A 20,403-nucleotide genomic window follows, 5' to 3' on the forward strand; every position below is an offset into this window, starting at 1 on the left:
CTTTTTGGTTTGAAAAAAAAAAATGTTGCAAAATTTTAACCGTTTAGAGTCTGTACTAGAATTATTGAGCTGCCAGACTCAAACACCAGAGACAGGAGCATTCAACTTTAAACTTAGATTGTGGAAAGACCGTAAAAAATAAATAATGGAAAGTAATTGAAAAAAATCTTTCTGGGTGAACAATCTGAAAACAAATGAAATGAAAAAGGTTTTTGGAAGGTGAACAAACCTTCTCCTCCTCCCAGAGCTGCTTTAGATGGTGAAACATGCAATTTACACTTGAATATTAGCAAAATGGTCACATGTAGAAAATAGAAAGTAATTGGAAATAGTCTTTATTTCTGGTGAACTATCTTAAACCAACTTAACTGAAAAAAAGTGTTGGAAGGTGAACAACCCTTTAAAACTTCATTCAGCTCTATAAATTTCCTCTCTACTTGTCACATTAACCCTTTATGTTTTCTCTTGCTAACCTAAGGCTATTGCTGCTTTCCAGGAGAGCGCTGATGAACCCAATGCTAAGAGCAGCTCCTAGTCTGAGTGGGAGAAATGTCCCCCTTTGTTCTTGGTGCTGCCTGTGTCTCCTGTTCTCCAGCACTCAGCTGCCAGGAACAGCTTGCTCCCCATCAGTCAGTGCGGAGTTAAATTGTTACACTTAACAGCTTTCATATGACAGGCATGTGGCAGGCGTATTAGCCAACAAACAGGGCAGAACAGGTGTGGAATAAGGATCCTTTGTGGCATTGATCAGGCATATCAAGCTCCTACCCCTCCCCCACAGACCAAACTACTACTCCCATCATTCTCAGCCAGCATTTCACTTATACAGCAGATGGCTTGCTTGTTTGCATGTGATATTTTTGTAGGGGAATCCTGCCCTCATGCTGTGTCCTTGCATGAGTGACTTGCCCTAATAATAAATAAATAGTGACTTACCCTTGCCTAAACAACTAGAGCCTATGCTGTGCAGTTTGAGACGGTATTTGAGTTCAGATGTGGGACAGACGGCTGCGCGACAGACATATTTATCTATATGCCCATTGCCAGTGGTGTGTAAGTGTGTCTAAGGCGGAGGGCAGAGCCTGGGAAATCTCCCAAAGAGCAGGCAGTAACAGGGACATGGAATGTAGCCAGCAGCCCATAAAGCCATCGTGATGAGACACAGGGCAAAGCTCTTAGTGCAATTTATTTTAAACATAAGTGGGTGAGATTAATGGCTCCTAGGGGACCAAGGCAATTTCACTTTACGTACGACCAACGTAACTGCCTTTATGTGAGTGCAGCTCCTCCAGCTGATCAGAGACAGATGATGAGGGTGATGATGAACTGCAACTCCCAGAAACCCTTTCAAAAGTCATTGAATGATGCTGAGAGTTACTTTATATCCACTGTGTCTGTCCCCTTTTATTATAGGTCAGCAGGATGCATTAAAAGACAAGTAAAGGCATAGCTAAATACGCAGTTATTCGTGCTAGGGAATAGGGGTGCCATGCCGCCTATCAGAAAGCTGTAGAAATATTAAGTCAGTAAGTAAACGGTAACAGGATGGGGTGTATGTGGCAGGCTATGCAATCCAGGTAGCGGTAGGAATGCCGGACGCAGCCGGGAGACGGTTCCTTTTATACTGCAGATAAAATCACTTTTCTAAGAAATAGAAGCGTCAAATACGGATAAATTAATCTCTGCCCTTAACATTCCGCCCTTCCATTGTGTGCATGCAAGGCAGTGGCAGAGCTGTCTGGCTACCCCTGCTTGGGAGTTTTATGCCCTGCGTTTAATGATAAGAGCTAATAACTTCCTAGCATTTCCCAGCCCAGGGAGATGTAAAGCCGGCTCCCCTAAGTGCCCACTGTTGCTTTTGGAGAGAAACCTGATCATTTTCTGCCTGGAAATGCACAGAATTTCCGCCAAATTAATTGATGGATTTTAAACGATCCCCACTGATTGAAACAAGCTGGTACTCACCAACAGGGGCTTAAATGGTAATGAGAAACATGTTATATAGGGTGGCCTAATCCAGCATAGGGCCCCTCGAAGGGCAAAAACACAATCTTACTGTTATTCTTTAAGGAACCCTGCTGCTGAGCATTCTGGAATATTTGTCCAGCAGTCTCATGAGACTCATGTAAGGCATTACAACAGTCTGAGATTGCACATATATGTAGGCCCTGAGAATTTGCTGGGTGACTTCCTTGTTAATTAGATTGTAAGTTTTTTGACCCAGATTTGTGCAAAAATAAAACTGGTACCAGGCTGAATGATACTCCAGAGCCACTCTCCACATCTGATTGTACCTATGTGCCTGCATGACTTGCCTCCCCAAATAATATCCAACTGCTTACAGCAACTGAACTCAGAGGCTGCCAGGAACTGAAAGGGGAACTATGAAAATTTAATATAAGCTTCCTCGTACTGAAATAAGAAACTTTCTAAATACAACCAATTAAAAAATATGTACTGTTTCTGAAATAATCAAGTTTATTTTCACTATTCCTCTCTTCAGCATCTGTTTCTCTTCATTCTGCCTTCATGCAGGAGTTGGGTGTCAGATATTCACTGACAGTTTGATCCAGTATATCTCATAGGGGGGCTTCTTTTGCCTAGAAGATATGTTAACGCTCACTCTATTAATATCACCAGAGATCCTGTCTCTCTACATGCAGAATTTGTGCAAAAGGCAGTTATTTTGTTTGTACTGGAATCATTTATTTGAATGAGCTCTAATACATCTGCTAGGAAAGGAAGCTGAAGTTCAACTGATCGAGGCCATGTAGCACATAAGAGACTCTTTAATAATAATAAATCACTTTAAAGCACCTCCTAGGGGTGTAGTGTTTGACTACAATACACTCTAATGGCAAAAGACTGGTTCTTGCTGTTGATCACTGAATGGCACGACTGCCTGCAAATTGTAGTGTGAATGCAAATGGAAACACTCTTGTTGGATCTTGTCAACTTTTGAGCTGAATGTGGGAAGGAAACGGTCCAGCAGGGCCCCTTGACCTCTGATGTCTTTGTCCTTTCAGAGGAAATTAATGGAAATCAATATTTATATTGCCCAAGAGAATGTTATTATTTTGTACTTCCTTTTCTTTCTTGCCAGGAAGCTGCACTTGCCTGCAGAAGGGTCTCTATTTAGCTGTTCACTGCCTTCGCTGCTTATGTGCCCAGAACCTTCCTCTGTATATTTGTATTTATACATATGGGTAGGCAGTGCCGTGCTATTTCCCTTAGACCATACAGTATAATGGTATAGTTTGTTGTGTACCCAGAACATTCGCTTTGCACTTACACAGAAGAGGTGCCATGTTTCTAGGCCAAGCTGGTACTGCTCTATATATAACCAGGGTGATGGCCCCATATGTAAATGCTGTGGTAGTTGTGACATCCAGGTTTATTTTTACACTCCTTAGAATGTGTATATCCTGCTATTCTTCCCCTTTGAACAAAGGAAGAATAGGGACCCACATGTCTGTTTTGGAAAAACAGGACCTGACCCATTTCACGCCAGAGCTTTTTGTGAGTCCTGCTTGTAAATGGCCTTTGCAGATGGCCAGTCTTTGGGCGCTGTGGTAAACCATTTGTTTCCTTTTTTTTTTTTAAATTCGGGATGCTTTATTTCCGGGTAGGCCTCATTTTTATTTCTTTGGCTCACACACAGAGGGACAGGTCAGAATGTGCAGATACCTTGGATTTTGGCAGTGTCTATCTTCTGGGAAACAGCTGCAAAACGCCAGCCTCCCACTCAGATGCCAGAGCTGAAACAGCTGCTCACCTCCCTTCTCCAGTAGTAGAGGGGACAGTGGCCATTCATCAGGCAGAAATTTGACCTCTGTTATAGAGCAACATTCCAGCCCCCCCTCCCACCCTTTCAGCCCCACACCAGGGCAGTTTCACCATTCGCTTCCTATAGAAAAACTTGTTGCAGCAGGAATGGGGTTAATATATTCCAAATTTTTTGGCTTGATCTTATGTCAGTAATTTCAGGATTCCTGGCCACCAACCTTAGTATTGTTAATGCCCCTTCAGTTTGTTGAGTCTGTAAATGGAAAGACTCTAAAGATATATTTACATTCACTATTATTTGTTAGCAAAACAAATTCCATTGGCGGAATTTATTATCCTGTAAGTCACGTGAGGTTGAGGGTCCCTCTCAAGACGCTCCAGGATTAGCAGCACCGTCGCTTTACATTTGTGCTGTAATACAAGGTTGTGTACTACTTGCATGCACCAAGGTGTTGTGTCTCCTCCACAAGATGCACTGGGTTATGCAGCACAGCCCACGTAAGATGCACAGAGTTGAGTGCCCGCGTAAGATGCACAGAGTTGAGTGGCCGCCTAAGATGCACAGAGTTGAGTGGCCGCCTAAGATGCACAGAGTTGAGTGGCCGCCTAAGATGCACAGAGTTGAGTGGCCGCCTAAGATGCACAGAGTTGAGTGGCCGCCTAAGATGCACAGAGTTGAGTGGCCGCCTAAGATGCACAGAGTTGAGTGGCCGCCTAAGATGCACAGAGTTGAGTGGCCGCCTAAGATGCACAGAGTTGAGTGGCCGCCTAAGATGCACAGAGTTGAGTGGCCGCCTAAGATGCACAGAGTTGAGTGGCCGCCTAAGATGCACAGAGTTGAGTGGCCGCCTAAGATGCACAGAGTTGAGTGGCCGCCTAAGATGCACAGAGTTGAGTGGCCGCCTAAGATGCACAGAGTTGAGTGGCCGCCTAAGATGCACAGAGTTGAGTGGCCGCCTAAGATGCACAGAGTTGAGTGGCCGCCTTAGATGCACAGAGTTGAGTGGCCGCCTAAGATGCACAGAGTTGAGTGGCCGCCTAAGATGCACAGAGTTGAGTGGCCGCCTAAGATGCACAGAGTTGAGTGGCCGCCTAAGATGCACAGAGTTGAGTGGCCGCCTAAGATGCACAGAGTTGAGTGGCCGCCTAAGATGCACAGAGTTGATAATGTTATATGCCCCCACAAGACACACCGGGTTGAGCGCCTCACAACATGCACCAAGCTGAGGGTCCAATTACACGGCAGCTTAAAGGGTTTGTTCACCTTTAAATTAACTTTTAGTATGATGTAGAGAGTGATATTGTGAGACAATTTGCAATTGGTTTTCATGTTTTATTATCTCTGGATTTTTAGTTATTTAGCTTTTTATTCAGTTGCTATTTTAGCAGTCTGGTTGCTAGGGTCCCAATTACCCTAGCAACCATGCATTGATTTGAATAAGGGACAGGAATAGGAGAGGACCTAAATAGAAAGGCAAGTAATAAAAAGTAGCAATAACAATACATTTGTAGCTTTACAGAGCATTTGTTTTTAGATGCGGAGCTTTGAAAGTTTGAAAGAATCAGAAGAAAAAGGCAAATTTAAAAACTATAAAAAATATATAATGAAGACCAATTGAAAAGTTGCTTCGAATTGGCCATTCTATAACATACTAAAAAATAATTGAAAGGTGAACCACCCCTTTAACTAGTTCTGTGCTTCTCAGATTTGAAGAACCTTACGACAATCCGTGCCCCCCACTAACAGCCAAAGGTAGTCGGGCTTGGCGCTGTGCTAAATGTTGTTTTGCAGTGCCTCTTACCTATAAGTAACATATTCCTTTATACTAGTGTTCAGTGTAAGAGGCAAGTGCAGATGAGCCAGTATGTTGTAACAACAAATTACTATTAATTACTATTAATTCCATTTTCTAATCCCCCCCCCCCCTGCAGCAACAGATTAAAGTCTCGGGGCAGAATTCAGCAGACAGTGTGGCATGAAGGGGTTACCATCCTGCTATATTTAATAAGGGGTCGTAAATCTGTGAAATTTCAGGAAGACAAATTAGCAGCTGTTTATTATCCTTGGCATTTGCTTATAATAAAGGCTCTGGTTAGAGGTTTGACCCGTCAGCAGGGGGGGGGGCATGTGCAGTAGCAGTGACATTGGCCCATTGTCAGAAGATTAATAGGGGTTAGAAACATTCCTGATTTAGGATTTCAGGTGTCTGCTCATAATAATAAAGCCTTTATTTAACACAAACCAGAGCTCTTTATCATTCTCACTGTCATTAATGGGGCAGATAAATAATGTGACAAATTGGTACATCAGTGCCTCTGGCTAACATGGGAGCCCCCCCCCCCCTTCCACCATCTGTCTCTGCTCCAGTTCTCTCCTTCATTATTTCACTTGTAGGGAGGGTTTGTTTTGGACTGTCAAGCTTTTTAATTGTTTTTTGAATTGTATTGCTACTGATAGCAGTGTCAGTCTGGCAGCACTGCTGGTTCTGACTCACAAAGAAGTGTAGCAGAAGCCAGCATGGACCTGGAGGGGAACTCAAAAGAAGAGATGACTTTAAAAACACTGAACATTTCGGTCTTCTTGTCCTCTTGTGTGTGGGTGGGGGGAGATATACAATTCAGTAAATTGCACCTGCTTATTGACTGTGTATGTATATAGTATAAAATATACGTATTAGACCATATAATTCAGGGCATTCAGTAATTTGCGGACCTCTATGTCGTTCCCCAACTACAACGCTCAACTACCCATCCATGATGTGGATTATCAGCATTACAGTAATAATAAATATAAATAAAATAATAATAAATTATTGCATTTTTCTTTTTATCTTTCAGACCGCGAGGACCAATCAATTCTTTGCACGTAAGTTGCAATTGCCCTTTACCGGCCCCAAAATTTAGTTATGTTCATGGTTGGCTATTAGTAGCACCCACAGCTATTACTGTCTTAAAAACTTTAGCGTCTGCATTTGCCCAAAACCCACTTCATCTTTAGCTATCCAACCAGCAGCAAGAGCTTACAGGTACAACAAACTGCTCTCCAAGCGATCCACCCCAACTCCTTTTTAGTTGGGATGCACCAAATCCACTATTTTCTGCATTCCCCTGCCATAGGCTACTTTGGGTCTGATTCTGATGTTGGAAAGTATGTGGAGACAATCTGCTCCAAGTTATTGTACTTTATGTATAGGAGAGGGTTAAGAATACTGGGATGGCTCTTTTCGGTTTTCTGGAGCTTTTTTGCAGCAATGCAGATATTTCCCTGCATGCTCCCCCTAGTGGCAGAATACAGAGCTTATTTATTTTAGTTTAGCACACGTTTGGATTTAAATATGTATAAAAAGAAATTATTAATTTAAAAAGTGGTAGCATCCTCTCAATTAACACCACCCATGGGAACACAGCCTATGTATGTATTTATTAATATAGCACCACAATTGTATGCAGTGCTTTACAAGGTGTGGGCACAAACAGGGGTATAGTAATAATAAAGTTATACTGTAAGTAAGTAAAAGCTTTCAATACACAGTTTGGATAAGGTCCCTGTCCCAAGGAGCTTACAATCTATTTACTGAATAAACCTCTTTCTTTTTCCCCCAGAGGTGAATCTGGAGCTGGAAAGACTGAAAACACCAAGAAGGTCATTCAATATTTGGCTCATGTCGCATCCTCCCATAAGGGGAAAAAGGACCACACAATTCCTGTAAGTTTCTTCATTTTACAGCAAAATCCTCTATATATACCTATATTAATCTGAGAATTCCAGACTACAGTTGTAGTTGAACTACAACACCTGGGAGTCATCCTCAATCTATGCACTAAAAATACGTAAGATAATAAGTGTTTTTATCAGAAACTAGTAGTAGGGTATTAAACTTGACGCTAAGGCTTACCACCGGCCCCCAACACCCTCGCTATAACTGACTTGTTTTTGCCATTAATACGAGTCTAATCCTGGAGATGGTAACTGTTGTTGTTGGCTGTGTACACATGGGCAGAAGGAAATCTGCCTGTCTGTGCCCAGTCTCCTGGTGTGAGCTAACTGCATCCTACTAACGCCTGTTTATTTGTTTGCTGCAAACAGACTGAATCTCCTAAGGCAATAAAGCACCAGGCAAGTGGATTTTCTACACTTCTCCCTACTCCATATTTTTGTCTCTCTGTATAGGTATATATAAAAAAATCAATTAAAGCAGCTTTATTTTTCCTTTGCCATCTGCTCCATTCTCAGACCCCTTCCTGTATCTTTGGGGAAGCACCTGATTTGGCGCTTTGTTCATATGGTGCTCATGCTGTAAGATCACACCAGTGATGTTAACCCATTCATGCATTTAGCCAAGATAGCCAGGTGACCAGCAGTTAGGACTGGCATATTAAACTCAATCCTGGTGCAGCATCTGGCAGGACATGTGCTTAAAACAACAGTAACGCCAAAAAATGAAAGTGTTTTAAGTAATGAAAATATCATGTAGTGTTGCCCTGCACTGGTAAAACGGATCTGTTTGCTTCAGAAACACTACTATAGTTCATATAAAGAAGCTGCTGTGTAGCAATGGCGGAAATTGAAAACAGGCTATAGGCACAGTTTAAATAATGGATAACAGATACCGCCATTATGTTCTGCAGCGCTTATCTGCTGTGTAACCTGAGCATTTTCTCCTTTGAATGACTGCCCCATTGCTACACAGCAGCAATAGCCGTGTTTCTGAATCTAACACATCAGTTTTACCAGCACAGGGCAACACTGCATTATATTTGTATTACTTTGAAACACTTTTCTTTTTCGATGTTTCTGTTCCTTTAACATTCCTTAGAGCAGGGATCCCCAACCTGTTTTACCCGTGATCCGCATTCAAATGTAAAAATAGTTGGGGAGCAACACAAGCATGAAAAAGTCCCTTGGGTGCCAAATAAGGGCTGTGATCTACCATTTGGTAGCCCCTACGTGGACTGGCAGCCTACAGGAGGCTCTATTTGACACAATACTTTAGTTTTTAAGCAATTAAAACTTGCTTCCAAACCTAGATTTCAAAAATAATCACCTGCTTTGATGACACTGAGAGCAAAATCCAAGGGGTTGGTGAGCAACATTTTGCTCACGAGCTTCTGGTTGGGGATCACTGCCTTAGAGGATCAAGCTCAAGCCATTGACAATAAGAAGAATGGAGGAGCCGATATTGACTCACAATTTTGTTAATTCTAAGCAATTCTTCAGTATCCGTAATTATTTTACATTTTAAATCCACTGTTGTTTCTGACTCTTGAATTACCAAGAAATATTAATTCCATTTGCACATGAATCCAGTGAAATGAAATGTAATACATGAACATTGAAATCATAATTTCCTTTTTATTATGCAAAATATGTTTTTTTGGGTGTAGTTGCCCTTTAAGCCTGTAGCTGGCTGCTTTGGATCCATGTGTTTGCCTTTTCCACTGCGCCGGAGGATGTAGAATTTGTTCTGGAGTGTGCCACGTATTTCATAACCATTAACTTATTTTTCTTTTCCCCCCTCACTCCCACTGTCATTTTGTTAAACTACAGAGTGGATCGTTGTTGTATGTGAGTAGTATGCAGCCCCCACCGTACACACGCACCCCCACCCACTTCCTGGTTTAATTTCTCCTCTTGTCTTTTTCACCCCTGCTTCACCACACACTCCTCGCCAACCCATGTCCCTCCATATTGGAAATGTGACCCCCATCCTTGGTGCTTTTGCATGCTTCTTCCCACTGCTTTATGCTATTAGTCTTTTAGTCTCTGCTTCATGCCGACTGCTAATAATTAGGGCTTGTGGGTCAGGGCCTTGCTTGCTAAATAGTACTCCTAAAAATATATATATAGACATTATTTCTGTTAATGCATGCTGTGCTGTCTCTTGCTCAAGCCCATTTACAGCTGTATGGCCAGGCTTACCCACAATCCTCTGCAGATCCTCCATATTAATGGCAGCCAGAAGCCAAATGAAACAAGTGCTGCTGTTAATAGCTGAGGGAGAAAAGCAGCGTTTCCCTTTAATTTCATACCCGGCCCATAATGTTAACACAAGGCAATTTTTGTGTTTATCTTGGAGTAAAACAGGATTTGCAGAGTTTACATTTTCATTGCTGGTGTTGAGATTTATCTAAGATTAATATTCCTGGTATTCTCTCAACATCGTTTTGTCCCTCGTTTGTCAACTGAAAGATTTCCAAAGTGGCCCATTTTTATTTGGCTCCAGACTAGACTAGTCTGTAATGTCAGTCCATGGGCCTCAGAGCAGTGGGGTAAATATGTGGCTAATTCTGCCTCATAAGCAGTATTCATATTATTTTGGATTAGGAGCCACACAACCATCCTTAACCTCCTCCCCCCCTTTTGGCCAATTTAGATGAGTCCCTTAGCCCAAGATGGTCGCTTGCACTTGCTGCTGACATCTACAGGTGATTCTCAATATAAAGGAAACACTGGAATATAAAGTGTATATTGAAGGGGCTGCACGCACAAAGTTCTCTTGTTAATTAAGCCGTTAATATGATATTATGCTTAGGGCCAAAAATGGAATTAAAGGGTTAATTAAGAACTCCTCAGCCCTGTTAATTCTCTTTGGGTAGCTGGCAGACTGGGTGCTGTTTGGGGGGCAGTGCTTTAGAGCACGTTGTAGTAGCGTCTCCTTTATGTTGGTACTTGCCTGTAGAGTTATAAAGTCACTTAATGAAACTTTATGACTGACTGTTCTTCCAAGGAATACCCAGGGCACTGATCTTCTACCCTTTAAACCTCATTTCCAAGCTTACCCCCTCTTTTGCCTCTTGTGCCCTACTTTCACGGGGCATCTGCAATCTTGCATTTCTGTGTTTGGTTTCTTCCCACCAGGGCGAACTAGAGCGACAACTTCTCCAAGCTAACCCCATCCTGGAGTCCTTTGGAAATGCCAAGACTGTAAAAAATGACAACTCCTCTCGCTTTGTAAGTAACCCAATTAGATTTCCAATTCTAGTGTTTTCACTTTAGATTGGTTGCCAGAATACCAGGCACATTTTTTCTCACTGGCACTTTTGGCACTGGTGCTTTCCCACTGATGTCAGAGGCTGCTGGTTTATTTCAGGTAATCCTCTCTGCACATTCTGTGTCTGATTGGTGTGTCCCGACATTCCCTGATTAGATAAATGGACTCCTGAATTCCAACCCCAAAATAGCAGCTATGGGTGGTATGTGTGCCCCTGCCATTAGATCAGTGGATGGCACTTTGACAGTCAGGGGAAATAACTCATTCTGCTGAAGAGTTTAAACTCAATATAATGGGTGTTAGTGTGGGGAGGCAGTCTTCCTGTTTTGGTCTGTCTGTGGGTGTGTGTGAAAGCATGCTGGGGGTGTATGAGTGTGCCTGGGGGTTTATGTGGTTCACCAGCATTCCTTGGGGGTGCCATAGTTCTCTGGGATGGGTTGATGTATCCGCTGATATCTTTGTGGCAGCTAATGGTGTTTAGGGCCGATCTTATCAACTTCTGGGCCCCCTAAATGGAGTGTTACTTTCTGGCACGTGGTTCCAGGGTTGGGTGAGCAAATAGTGCCAGCATCTCCCTATTTTCATGACTGCTGATGTAACCCAGCCTTTTCACCTATTTCTATTGTTACATTGGCCCCAGCATTTCATAACACAATGCGGCCCCCATGACACTGACACACCAAGTATATTATATACAGTGTAAGCACATTAAACACATTGGCCGTTTGAATTTATATCCGTACTACCCTGTTGCAGGGCCAGATGCTAAGTCTGGCACTCGATAAAAGCTAAATATTGCATTTTATTCAATTGCCTCTCACAATTTCCACCACTAATAATGCTCATTGTTTCCCCCGGTTTCTCTTCTCTTTTAGGGCAAATTCATCCGAATCAATTTCGATGTGACTGGTTATATTGTTGGGGCCAATATAGAGACTTGTATCCTTGTGTGCACCCCCTGCATTAATTACTCTTTGCAAACCCCAATCAAAACAAAGTTAGAAAATTTGGAAAAGCCTATTTGCTAACTGTATAGAAGTCTCTTATTTACCAGTAATCTCTTGTGCAGGAATTAGGTGGCCACCCCATGAATCTGTTTTCAGTTCCACCTCCTTCCCTTCCCAGGGCAGATATTTCAGGACACCCTGGCGTCCAGTGACAATCCTGTGGTTTCAGACTGGTAGATAATTCCAGGACTGCGCAAGAAAGGCATGTCACAGCATCTGGCCTCTCTTGTCTCTCTACAGGGGGTTGGGGCATTGAAGAATGTCATTACGGGGCAATAGTAATGGCAGCCATTGTTGCTGAGGGCCCTTATTAGTCACAGACTGCTGTATAGTTCCTATATGTCTCCAGCCTCCTCTGGGGATTTTCTGTGCAAATGGTGGGGAAATTGAATCTCATACTTGCACAGACGTGGAGATGAAACACAGATATCTGTAATTAGTAACACAAGCAGTTTCTGCACATTGAGAATTGTGGCTGCTTATTATCCTGTTGTTGCCAGCATGGCCTGTTCTATGAGTGACATATCAGCAGGATATGCCATAATGCTAGGAAAGACTCATTTACCTTGGGGCAACACGTTTGCCTTTACTATGGATGGGGGCATCCTTTTATTAGTACTATGCAAGACCCTTAACGGAAGCCTTCAGATCTGCTGGAAAAGTCTCGTGCTGTACGCCAAGCGAAGGATGAAAGGACCTTTCATATCTTTTATCAGCTGCTTGCTGGCTCAGGGGAACACCTCAAATGTAAGCGCTTTATTCCACAGAGTGTAATATAAAGTCATTGTACATACCATGTAGTGCTCAGGGGATCTCAGTTCTGTGCTGCAGCGGGCACTGGTATTTGGGAACCAGCAATAAGGGGTCCTGCTGCATCTTTTGCAGGTGCTTAGGAAAAGAAAACAATCAGTAGGGAGTTCTGCAGTGAGGGAACTTCTGTTTGTGGGTGCTGCTGAGAGGCTGCTGCAAGGATAACCATCTGTAGGGGGTGCAGCAGTAAGGATAACCATCTGTAAGGGGTGCTACTGCAAGGATAACCATCTTTTGGGAGTGCCACTACAAGGATAACCAGTAGGGTAAGCTGCTGTATGGAAACCCACTTGTAAGGGAGCTGACGTATGGAAACCCATCTGTAGGGAAGCTACTGTAAGGAAATTCAATTGTAGTAGTGGTGCTGCAAGGGAACCCATCTGCAGTGGGTGCTGATTGTAAGGAAAGTCAGTGGTGGGAAATCTAGCTTGGAGTGGGGGTTTTGCTGCAAAGGTGCCAGAAGGAGGCTACTGTTGTGAAGAACTGGCTGAAGAGTACAAGGTTTTGCAGATTTCTTGCCCTGGCCCTAAAGCTTTTTGTAAAATGGCTATAAGGGGCACTGTGGCCAAATGGAGGAGGTGCTGGTGCTATAAAAATAAAAAACATATACAGATTTAAATGCTCATTTATCCCTGAAGAGCTGATTTCCTGTTACCCTTTGCTTTCCCGCACAGCTGACTTGCTGCTAGATGGATTTAACAACTACCGGTTTGTCTCAAACGGCTACATCCCCATCCCGGGGCAACAGGACAAAGATAACTTCCAGGAGACAATGGAAGCCATGCACATTATGGGCTTCTCACATGAAGAGATACTGTGTGAGTATCAGCCTGTGCCTGGTGTACTGGGCTACATTAGAAATGGCACACACTGGGCCAGAAATGGTTTATTACCGCTAGAGTTTAGTACCTGGATTGCAAATAGGTAATGATGTAAAGTGTGTGTGCAGGGGAATTGAACCCAGTACTTTGATTGATCCGTTGTTGCCGGTTCCTTTTAAATACTTGTTTCTGTTATACAGCCAGGGGCCATTAAACTGTACTGAAACTGTCCAATCTTTACCCCTTCAGCCATGCTCAAAGTGGTATCTTCTGTACTTCAATTTGGGAACATTGTTTTCAAGAAAGAACGAAATACAGACCAGGCTTCCATGCCTGAGAACACAGGTAAGTCCTGCAGCACCACCTTCAGGTTACTGTAGTGCGAGGATGCTGGGAGTTGTCATTGAGCAACAGCTAAAAGGCTGCAGTCTGTATAGATTCCAATGGTCACTCTAACAATGGTAACCAGTGGACTGGCTGCAGTCAGTTTCAGCACTGATTACAGTTTCATGTCAAGTAGAAGCACCCAGCTCTGAGTGTGGCCCCCAGTCACTGCACATTATTTACTATTAATTTGGCTCAGGGGGGCCTATATGGAGGTCATATATGCTTAGCGCTTTAGGAACGTGTTTATTTTTATTGGGTCCAGGCTGTGGAGAGCCGAGTGCAGGCCAAGAATTCAAAGCCAAACATATTCACTCCCATGGGATGTGTCTGAGCCAAGACTCGACTCTGTACTTTTTAAGGGATTATTTTCCCCAATCAGACACATTTCTTTGGTTAACCCTATGCCTGCTGAGTCTGCTTTTTATCATGTAGATTTCCTGCATTATATAATGCAGCCTGATAATGCTAACACTATAGACTCCTCTGCCTGCAAGTGACCATCATTGGGTAGTGTGACCTCATCACTATCTTTCCTGCTTCAAGTCTGACATCATGGCCCACATTTTGGTCAGGGCTTAGATCAGATGTATAGAAACATTGGTGTATCCGTCACCCTGCTATAGTTCCAGCGGTACAGAGAGAGGGACAAAGAGGCTGAGAGGGTCTTAAAGGAACAGTAACACCAAACACTTAAAGTGCTTTAAATTAATGAAAATATCATGCAGTTTTGCCCTGCACTGATAAAACTGACCTGTTTGCTTCAGAAACACTACTATAGTTCATATAAACAAGCTGCTGAGTAGCAATGGCGGAAATTGAAAAAAGTCTATATAGCACAAGATAAAATAATGGATAACAGATAACATTATGTTCTACAGAGCTTATCTGCTGTGTAACCTGAGCCTTTTCTCCTTTGAATGGCTGCCCCCATTGCTACACAGCAGCTTATTTATATAAACTATAGTAGTGTTTCTGAAGCAAACAGACCGGTTTTACCAGTGCATGGCAACACTGCATTATATTTTTATCACTTTAAAATAATTGAATTTTTTGATGTTACTGGTCCTTTAAGGGAATCTGTTCATCTGGGAAAATGTCGGGTTGTCTCCCTATGCAGGACATTGCTGAATGAAATTTAAATTAATTCATGTTAACCCTATTGTTAATAGTCCATGTTAACCCTATTGTTACTAGGATTTAACTTGGGGGTTAAAATGCCTTAAGGTTTGTCTGTGCCGTCTCCTTTTTTGGCACAATCTGTCTTTATCCTTCATTCTGAATCTGAAGTGTCTGCACCGCCCTCTTTTCTTGCTAGTTTGCTAAAAAGCCAGTAATTTAATATCAGTTACTTCATTCCTGTGCTATGCAAGATCCCCCAAGAGACATAGTCTTTCAAGATGCACATCACACTCTGGCTGAGCTGCCAGAACTCCTCAGAACTGATCGGCCCTCTGCAAAATATACATAAACCTCTGCGTGACACCTTCTGCCCTTTTCAGAGCAGGTGTACTAATTTACTTCCGGGTAAATAGGCATTAAATCCTTTTTGTATTTTCATCTTTTCTTGTGGGAAGGAGCTGCCTTATTTCCCATAGACAGTACAGTTTCAGGGTAGAGCGTATTGTGTGCCCAGAACATTTTCTGTATATTTGTATTTATTCATATTGGAAGGAGATGCCTTATTGTTACAGTACAGTATGAATGCATAACTTATTAATAATGATTTCTCTCACTCTGGCAGCCGCACAGAAACTCTGCCACCTACTGGGCCTCAACATCATGGAGTTCACCCGAGCCATACTCACACCACGCATCAAGGTGGGCAGGGACTATGTGCAGAAGGCACAGACTAAAGAGCAGGTAAGTGGCTTTTAAATATAAAAGTGCATATTTGACCGTTGCCGGGGGCTCACGTATGTTCTGCCAAATCTGAATGTTAAGGCTATGGACACACAGGTTGTTGTCAGCAGCAGATCAGCGGCCGTTGTCAGCCTGAGTAATTTTGCAGGCTGAGTGAAGCAGATCTGCTCAGCTGCTGACAACAACCTGTTTGTATCCATAGCCTTAGAATCATGCAGTGTTATGGTGGCCATGTTGGGTGTGGCAGAGGGTCACATGACTGTGTATATGTTTCAGGCTGACTTTGCGGTAGAAGCCCTGGCTAAGGCCACCTACGAGAGACTGTTCCGCTGGCTGGTCTACCGGATCAATAAAGCGCTGGATCGCACCAAGCGACAAGGAGCTTCATTCATTGGTATTCTTGACATCGCCGGATTTGAGATCTTTGAGGTTTGTCATTGGGCAGTGGATCCATCTGAATTTCCATTATATTCCTCCTGATTGGTCAAAAATCATTCTGGTGTTTGTTGTCTCCTTTACCCTAACTGGGAGTCATTCCCTGCTTCTCAATACTTTGCCAAAGGTAGACCAAAAAGCTTGCAATTTAATTACATATGCTTTAGCTCTCGTTATCCCCCTCAACTTCCTGCAGTTGAACTCCTTCGAGCAACTCTGCATCAACTACACCAATGAGAAGCTGCAGCAGCTCTTCAATCACACCATGTTCATACTAGAGCAGGAGGAATACCAGCGGGAGGGCATTGAATGGAACTTTATCGATTTTGGCCTTGACCTGCAACCTTGTATTGACCTCATTGAGAGGCCGGTAAGTCATCTCTCATACTTCCCTAGCATTGGATAATGATTAAATCTGGAGGGCCGGTTTTATACTGTACCCCAGAGATTGAGCTCAGAAGTTGTGGCACTGTCGGGCAGAGTTCTGGTTCTTGCCTTCTGTTATAATTCATTCCATATGTTACCACCCTAGGCCAATTCCCCCGGGGTCCTTGCATTGCTGGACGAAGAATGCTGGTTCCCTAAAGCTACAGACAAAACCTTTGTGGACAAACTAGTTCAGGAGCAGGGAACCCACTCCAAGTTCCAGAAGCCACGCCAACTTAAGGACAAGGCAGATTTCTGCATCATCCACTATGCTGGAAGGGTATGTGACAGTACTGCTATGGGGTTCTTGTTCTCTCTGCTCCTAATAAAGTAGACTGATCCATGAGTCTCCAGCACTGACTCGACTGTCTTTTTCCTCAGGTGGATTATAAGGCAGATGAATGGCTATTGAAGAACATGGATCCTCTGAATGACAATGTTGCTACTCTGCTTCATCAGTCCTCTGACAAGTTTGTGAGCGAGCTATGGAAAGATGGTATGGAGAAATGACAAATCCTTCCTATTCCTTCAAAATGCACAGTTGTAGTCCTCCAGCTCTTTGTAAAACTACACTTTACAGCATCTTCTGTCTATGGGTCTGGCAGCTGGTTGGCCACCTGGACAAAATCAAATTAATCCCCCAATTGTATCGTCACTAATCGATACGCAGGATTGTGCCGTCACCAAGTCCCTACTGTCATTCCACTGCCTTAAAATCTTTTTCTATCTTTATCTGTGTCATTTTGGCACACCCTGTGCCCACACCTACAGACTGCACAGAAAGCCTCTTTTTATGACTGTGCATGTGGAAGTGAATCTTTAGCAAGAAGCAGATTTAGATAGTCGTTACTATCTGATTTACTAGGCCCAATATGATCCCAATTTGACCCAATACCTATGATTAAGGGAGTTGATCCCGAAACGTGTTAGGTGTTATCAGCATACTGCTATAATAAAGCCCTTTCCAGTAGTGTTGTCGAACTTTTCTAGTTTATTAGATCTTATTGTGTATGCCTAGCATAGCCATCCTGTCTTTGTGTACCTATCAGGCTTTCCCAAGCCCCGTCTAATAAAATTGTAACTCTCTCTACAGTGGATCGCATTGTGGGGTTGGACCAGGTTGCAGGAATGGCAGAGACTGCTTTCGGAGCAGCATACAAAACCAAGAAGGGCATGTTCCGCACAGTTGGGCAGCTGTACAAGGAGTCCCTGGCAAAGCTGATGGCAACTCTGCGCAACACAAACCCCAACTTTGTCCGCTGCATCATCCCCAATCATGAAAAGCGGGTGAGTATTGAGGAGAATAGTGGGCCAAGTTTTCTTTTTTTTTTATGGCACAAACCATCTATTTTCATTAGAGATGTGAGCAGAGGGCACAGGGGATGGGTGGCATAAGTCAGAGACCGGTCTGAGGCTGTGGGATGCTTAGTAATTGTATGTGAATATCTTTGTACACTTCGAGAGATCTAAGGAATCGTCCTTTACCTCGTAGTTGATGTCAGACCACAATCCCTAGCAGCCTCAGACAACTGAAGTCTGTTGTAGTTCAATTACCAGTTGCAGAGCACTGATAACACACATTTATTTAACAGGCAGGGAAACTCGACCCACATTTAGTGCTGGATCAGCTGAGGTGTAATGGTGTCTTGGAAGGGATCCGAATCTGCCGGCAGGGATTCCCTAACCGTATTGTATTCCAGGAGTTCCGTCAAAGGTACCAAACAATTGTCTATTATATAAAGCTCTGGGATCCTCTTCCAATTTCCTTAAAAACTGTGTGCACAGGTCAGAATGAATGCAAACATTTTTTTTTCACATACATTTCTTTGCACGAACCACAAATTGTTGTGTGCAAAACAAAATTTGTTTTCACACACATGAGCGCACATCTTAAAAGAAACATTGCCTCTTACTTACTGTATATATGATTCTCTCTCCAGAGATGTGTTGTAATGAGTTACTGGGCCCTGCAGCAACATTATTTTAGTGCTCTGCTAAATGTAGGGGATAGGACTTTGCCTTAAATATGTACTGAAAACTGCTTCCCCTGTAGATACAGCTCTGTTTTTAGAATCTTGCACAGCAAGGAAGAAATCTCCTGCACAGACATTAAATATCATAGGAGTATAATTATGGCAGAAGAACTTGTGTTGCCTTGGTAATTGCCTACAACATTGAGGATGACGTTCTTTAATATAAGAAGAAAGAGAAATAATATTTCTGTCCCTTTCTGGCGTGCCTGTATACATTATATGGGAACACACTGCCATCTAGTGGTTAATATTAGTAATTCCACTGCATGATATTTGCCCTTTCTATAGGGTGGGTGGTCCCCAACTTTTTTATCCATGAGCCATAGCCAGATGTTAAAAGAGTTGGTAAGCAACGCAAGCATAAAAAAAATCCTTAGTGGTGCAAAATAAGTGCCGTGATTGGCCATTTGTTAGCCTCTATGTGGACTGGCAGCTACGAGAGAGTTTGCCAGTACACCTGGGTTTTATGCAACCAAAACTTGCTTCAAAATTAAATTTAAAAAATAAGCACCTGCCTTGAGGCTACTGGGAGCAACATCCAAGGGGTTTGTGAGCAGCATCTTGCTCACAAGTCCTGGTTGGGGATCACTGCTTTAAAGTGTCTGGTACCCAGCTCACTTTTGTATGTTCATTAACTGAAACCCAGCATTGTATCATTAATCCATTCCAGATATGAGATCCTCACACCCAACTCCATCCCTAGAGGGTTCATGGATGGGAAGCAGGCATGCGAGCGAATGGTAAGCAGGGGATTATGGTGTGAAAAAATTGTAGGCAAAAGGTATGGGCAAAGTCACTTGACAGCCTTGTGCTACAATGTCCCCATATTAAAGCACTGATTCTTCTCACCCACAGATCCGGGCTTTGGAATTGGATCCAAACCTTTACAGGATTGGGCAGAGTAAGATCTTCTTCCGTGCTGGCGTCCTGGCTCATCTGGAGGAGGAAAGAGACCTAAAGATCACTGATATTATCGTACTCTTCCAGGCTGTCTGCAGGGGATACCTAGCTCGCAAGTGAGTCTATATTCTCCTGGGTTCTGCCCAGCACATCAGTCATATGATTGGGCAATGTATGATTATGGCATAAATGCCCTGGGTATGAAAGACCAGACCACCTACCTGAAATATACATTCTCTCATTGTTTTGACTCTTTGGAATTGACTTTGGAATTGAATTTGTGGGTCATTGATGCTTTGTCATCGAAATTTCTTATTTCTATGCAGGGCCTTCGCCAAGAAACAACAACAGCTGATTGCCCTCAAAGTGCTGCAGAGAAACTGTGCCGCCTACCTCAAGCTGCGGCATTGGCAGTGGTGGCGTCTCTTCACCAAGGTAAGTGCTGTGGGGTGCATCCCTCCACCTGTAATTGAACTACACCTATAGGGATAAGGGTTAGACTCTCCTGCTGTCCCATAGCATATGTTGTATACCATGCATGACACTTATTTCGTGGCACCTTCCTTTGCAGGTAAAACCGCTGCTCCAGGTCACACGACAGGAGGAAGAACTGGTTGCCAAAGATGAGGAACTTCTGAAGGTGAAGGAGAAACAGTCCAAAGTGGAGGGAGAACTCGTAGATATGGAGCGAAAGCACCAGCAGGTGAGATTCAGCGTTACACCTTATTCAGGTTCCCAGAAATAATAGGATCCCTTTGAGAAAGGAGCAAAGGTTTGAACACAACAGTTTGGATACATTAAATAAATGCTTGTCCTTTAAGAGATATAAAAACCATTAGACACAACCCATTCTCCCTGTGGTCTCTCTCTAAAGACCCTCAGAGCTTTGTAGAACCTTTTTGAAGTCAAACCCGCTGGAGACAATTGCTCCCCAACCCCCATATTT

General features: G+C 43.1%; 1 protein-coding gene across 6 annotated transcripts in view; it reads left to right on the forward strand.

Moving 5' to 3' along the window:
• myh10.S (myosin, heavy chain 10, non-muscle S homeolog) overlaps positions 1-20,403 on the forward strand; it is a 53,613-nt gene that overhangs the window by 22,693 nt on the left and 10,517 nt on the right. For 5 of the 6 annotated variants that reach the window (XM_041577719.1, XM_018237388.2, XM_018237389.2 and 2 more), the window contains 20 exon segments: positions 6,625-6,652; positions 7,390-7,492; positions 7,874-7,903; positions 9,335-9,352; positions 10,646-10,738; positions 11,654-11,717; positions 12,434-12,532; positions 13,270-13,413; positions 13,666-13,761; positions 15,545-15,663; positions 15,940-16,092; positions 16,295-16,468; positions 16,631-16,804; positions 16,906-17,020; positions 17,618-17,811; positions 18,117-18,238; positions 19,228-19,297; positions 19,413-19,573; positions 19,784-19,892; positions 20,029-20,160. In XM_041577719.1, the coding sequence (XP_041433653.1) occupies positions 6,625-6,652; positions 7,390-7,492; positions 7,874-7,903; positions 9,335-9,352; positions 10,646-10,738; positions 11,654-11,717; positions 12,434-12,532; positions 13,270-13,413; positions 13,666-13,761; positions 15,545-15,663; positions 15,940-16,092; positions 16,295-16,468; positions 16,631-16,804; positions 16,906-17,020; positions 17,618-17,811; positions 18,117-18,238; positions 19,228-19,297; positions 19,413-19,573; positions 19,784-19,892; positions 20,029-20,160 (2,198 nt within the window). 6 annotated transcript variants of the gene reach the window in all.

Source organism: Xenopus laevis, chromosome 9_10S (genome assembly GCF_017654675.1).
Source record: "Xenopus laevis strain J_2021 chromosome 9_10S, Xenopus_laevis_v10.1, whole genome shotgun sequence".
NCBI lineage: Eukaryota > Metazoa > Chordata > Amphibia > Anura > Pipidae > Xenopus > Xenopus laevis.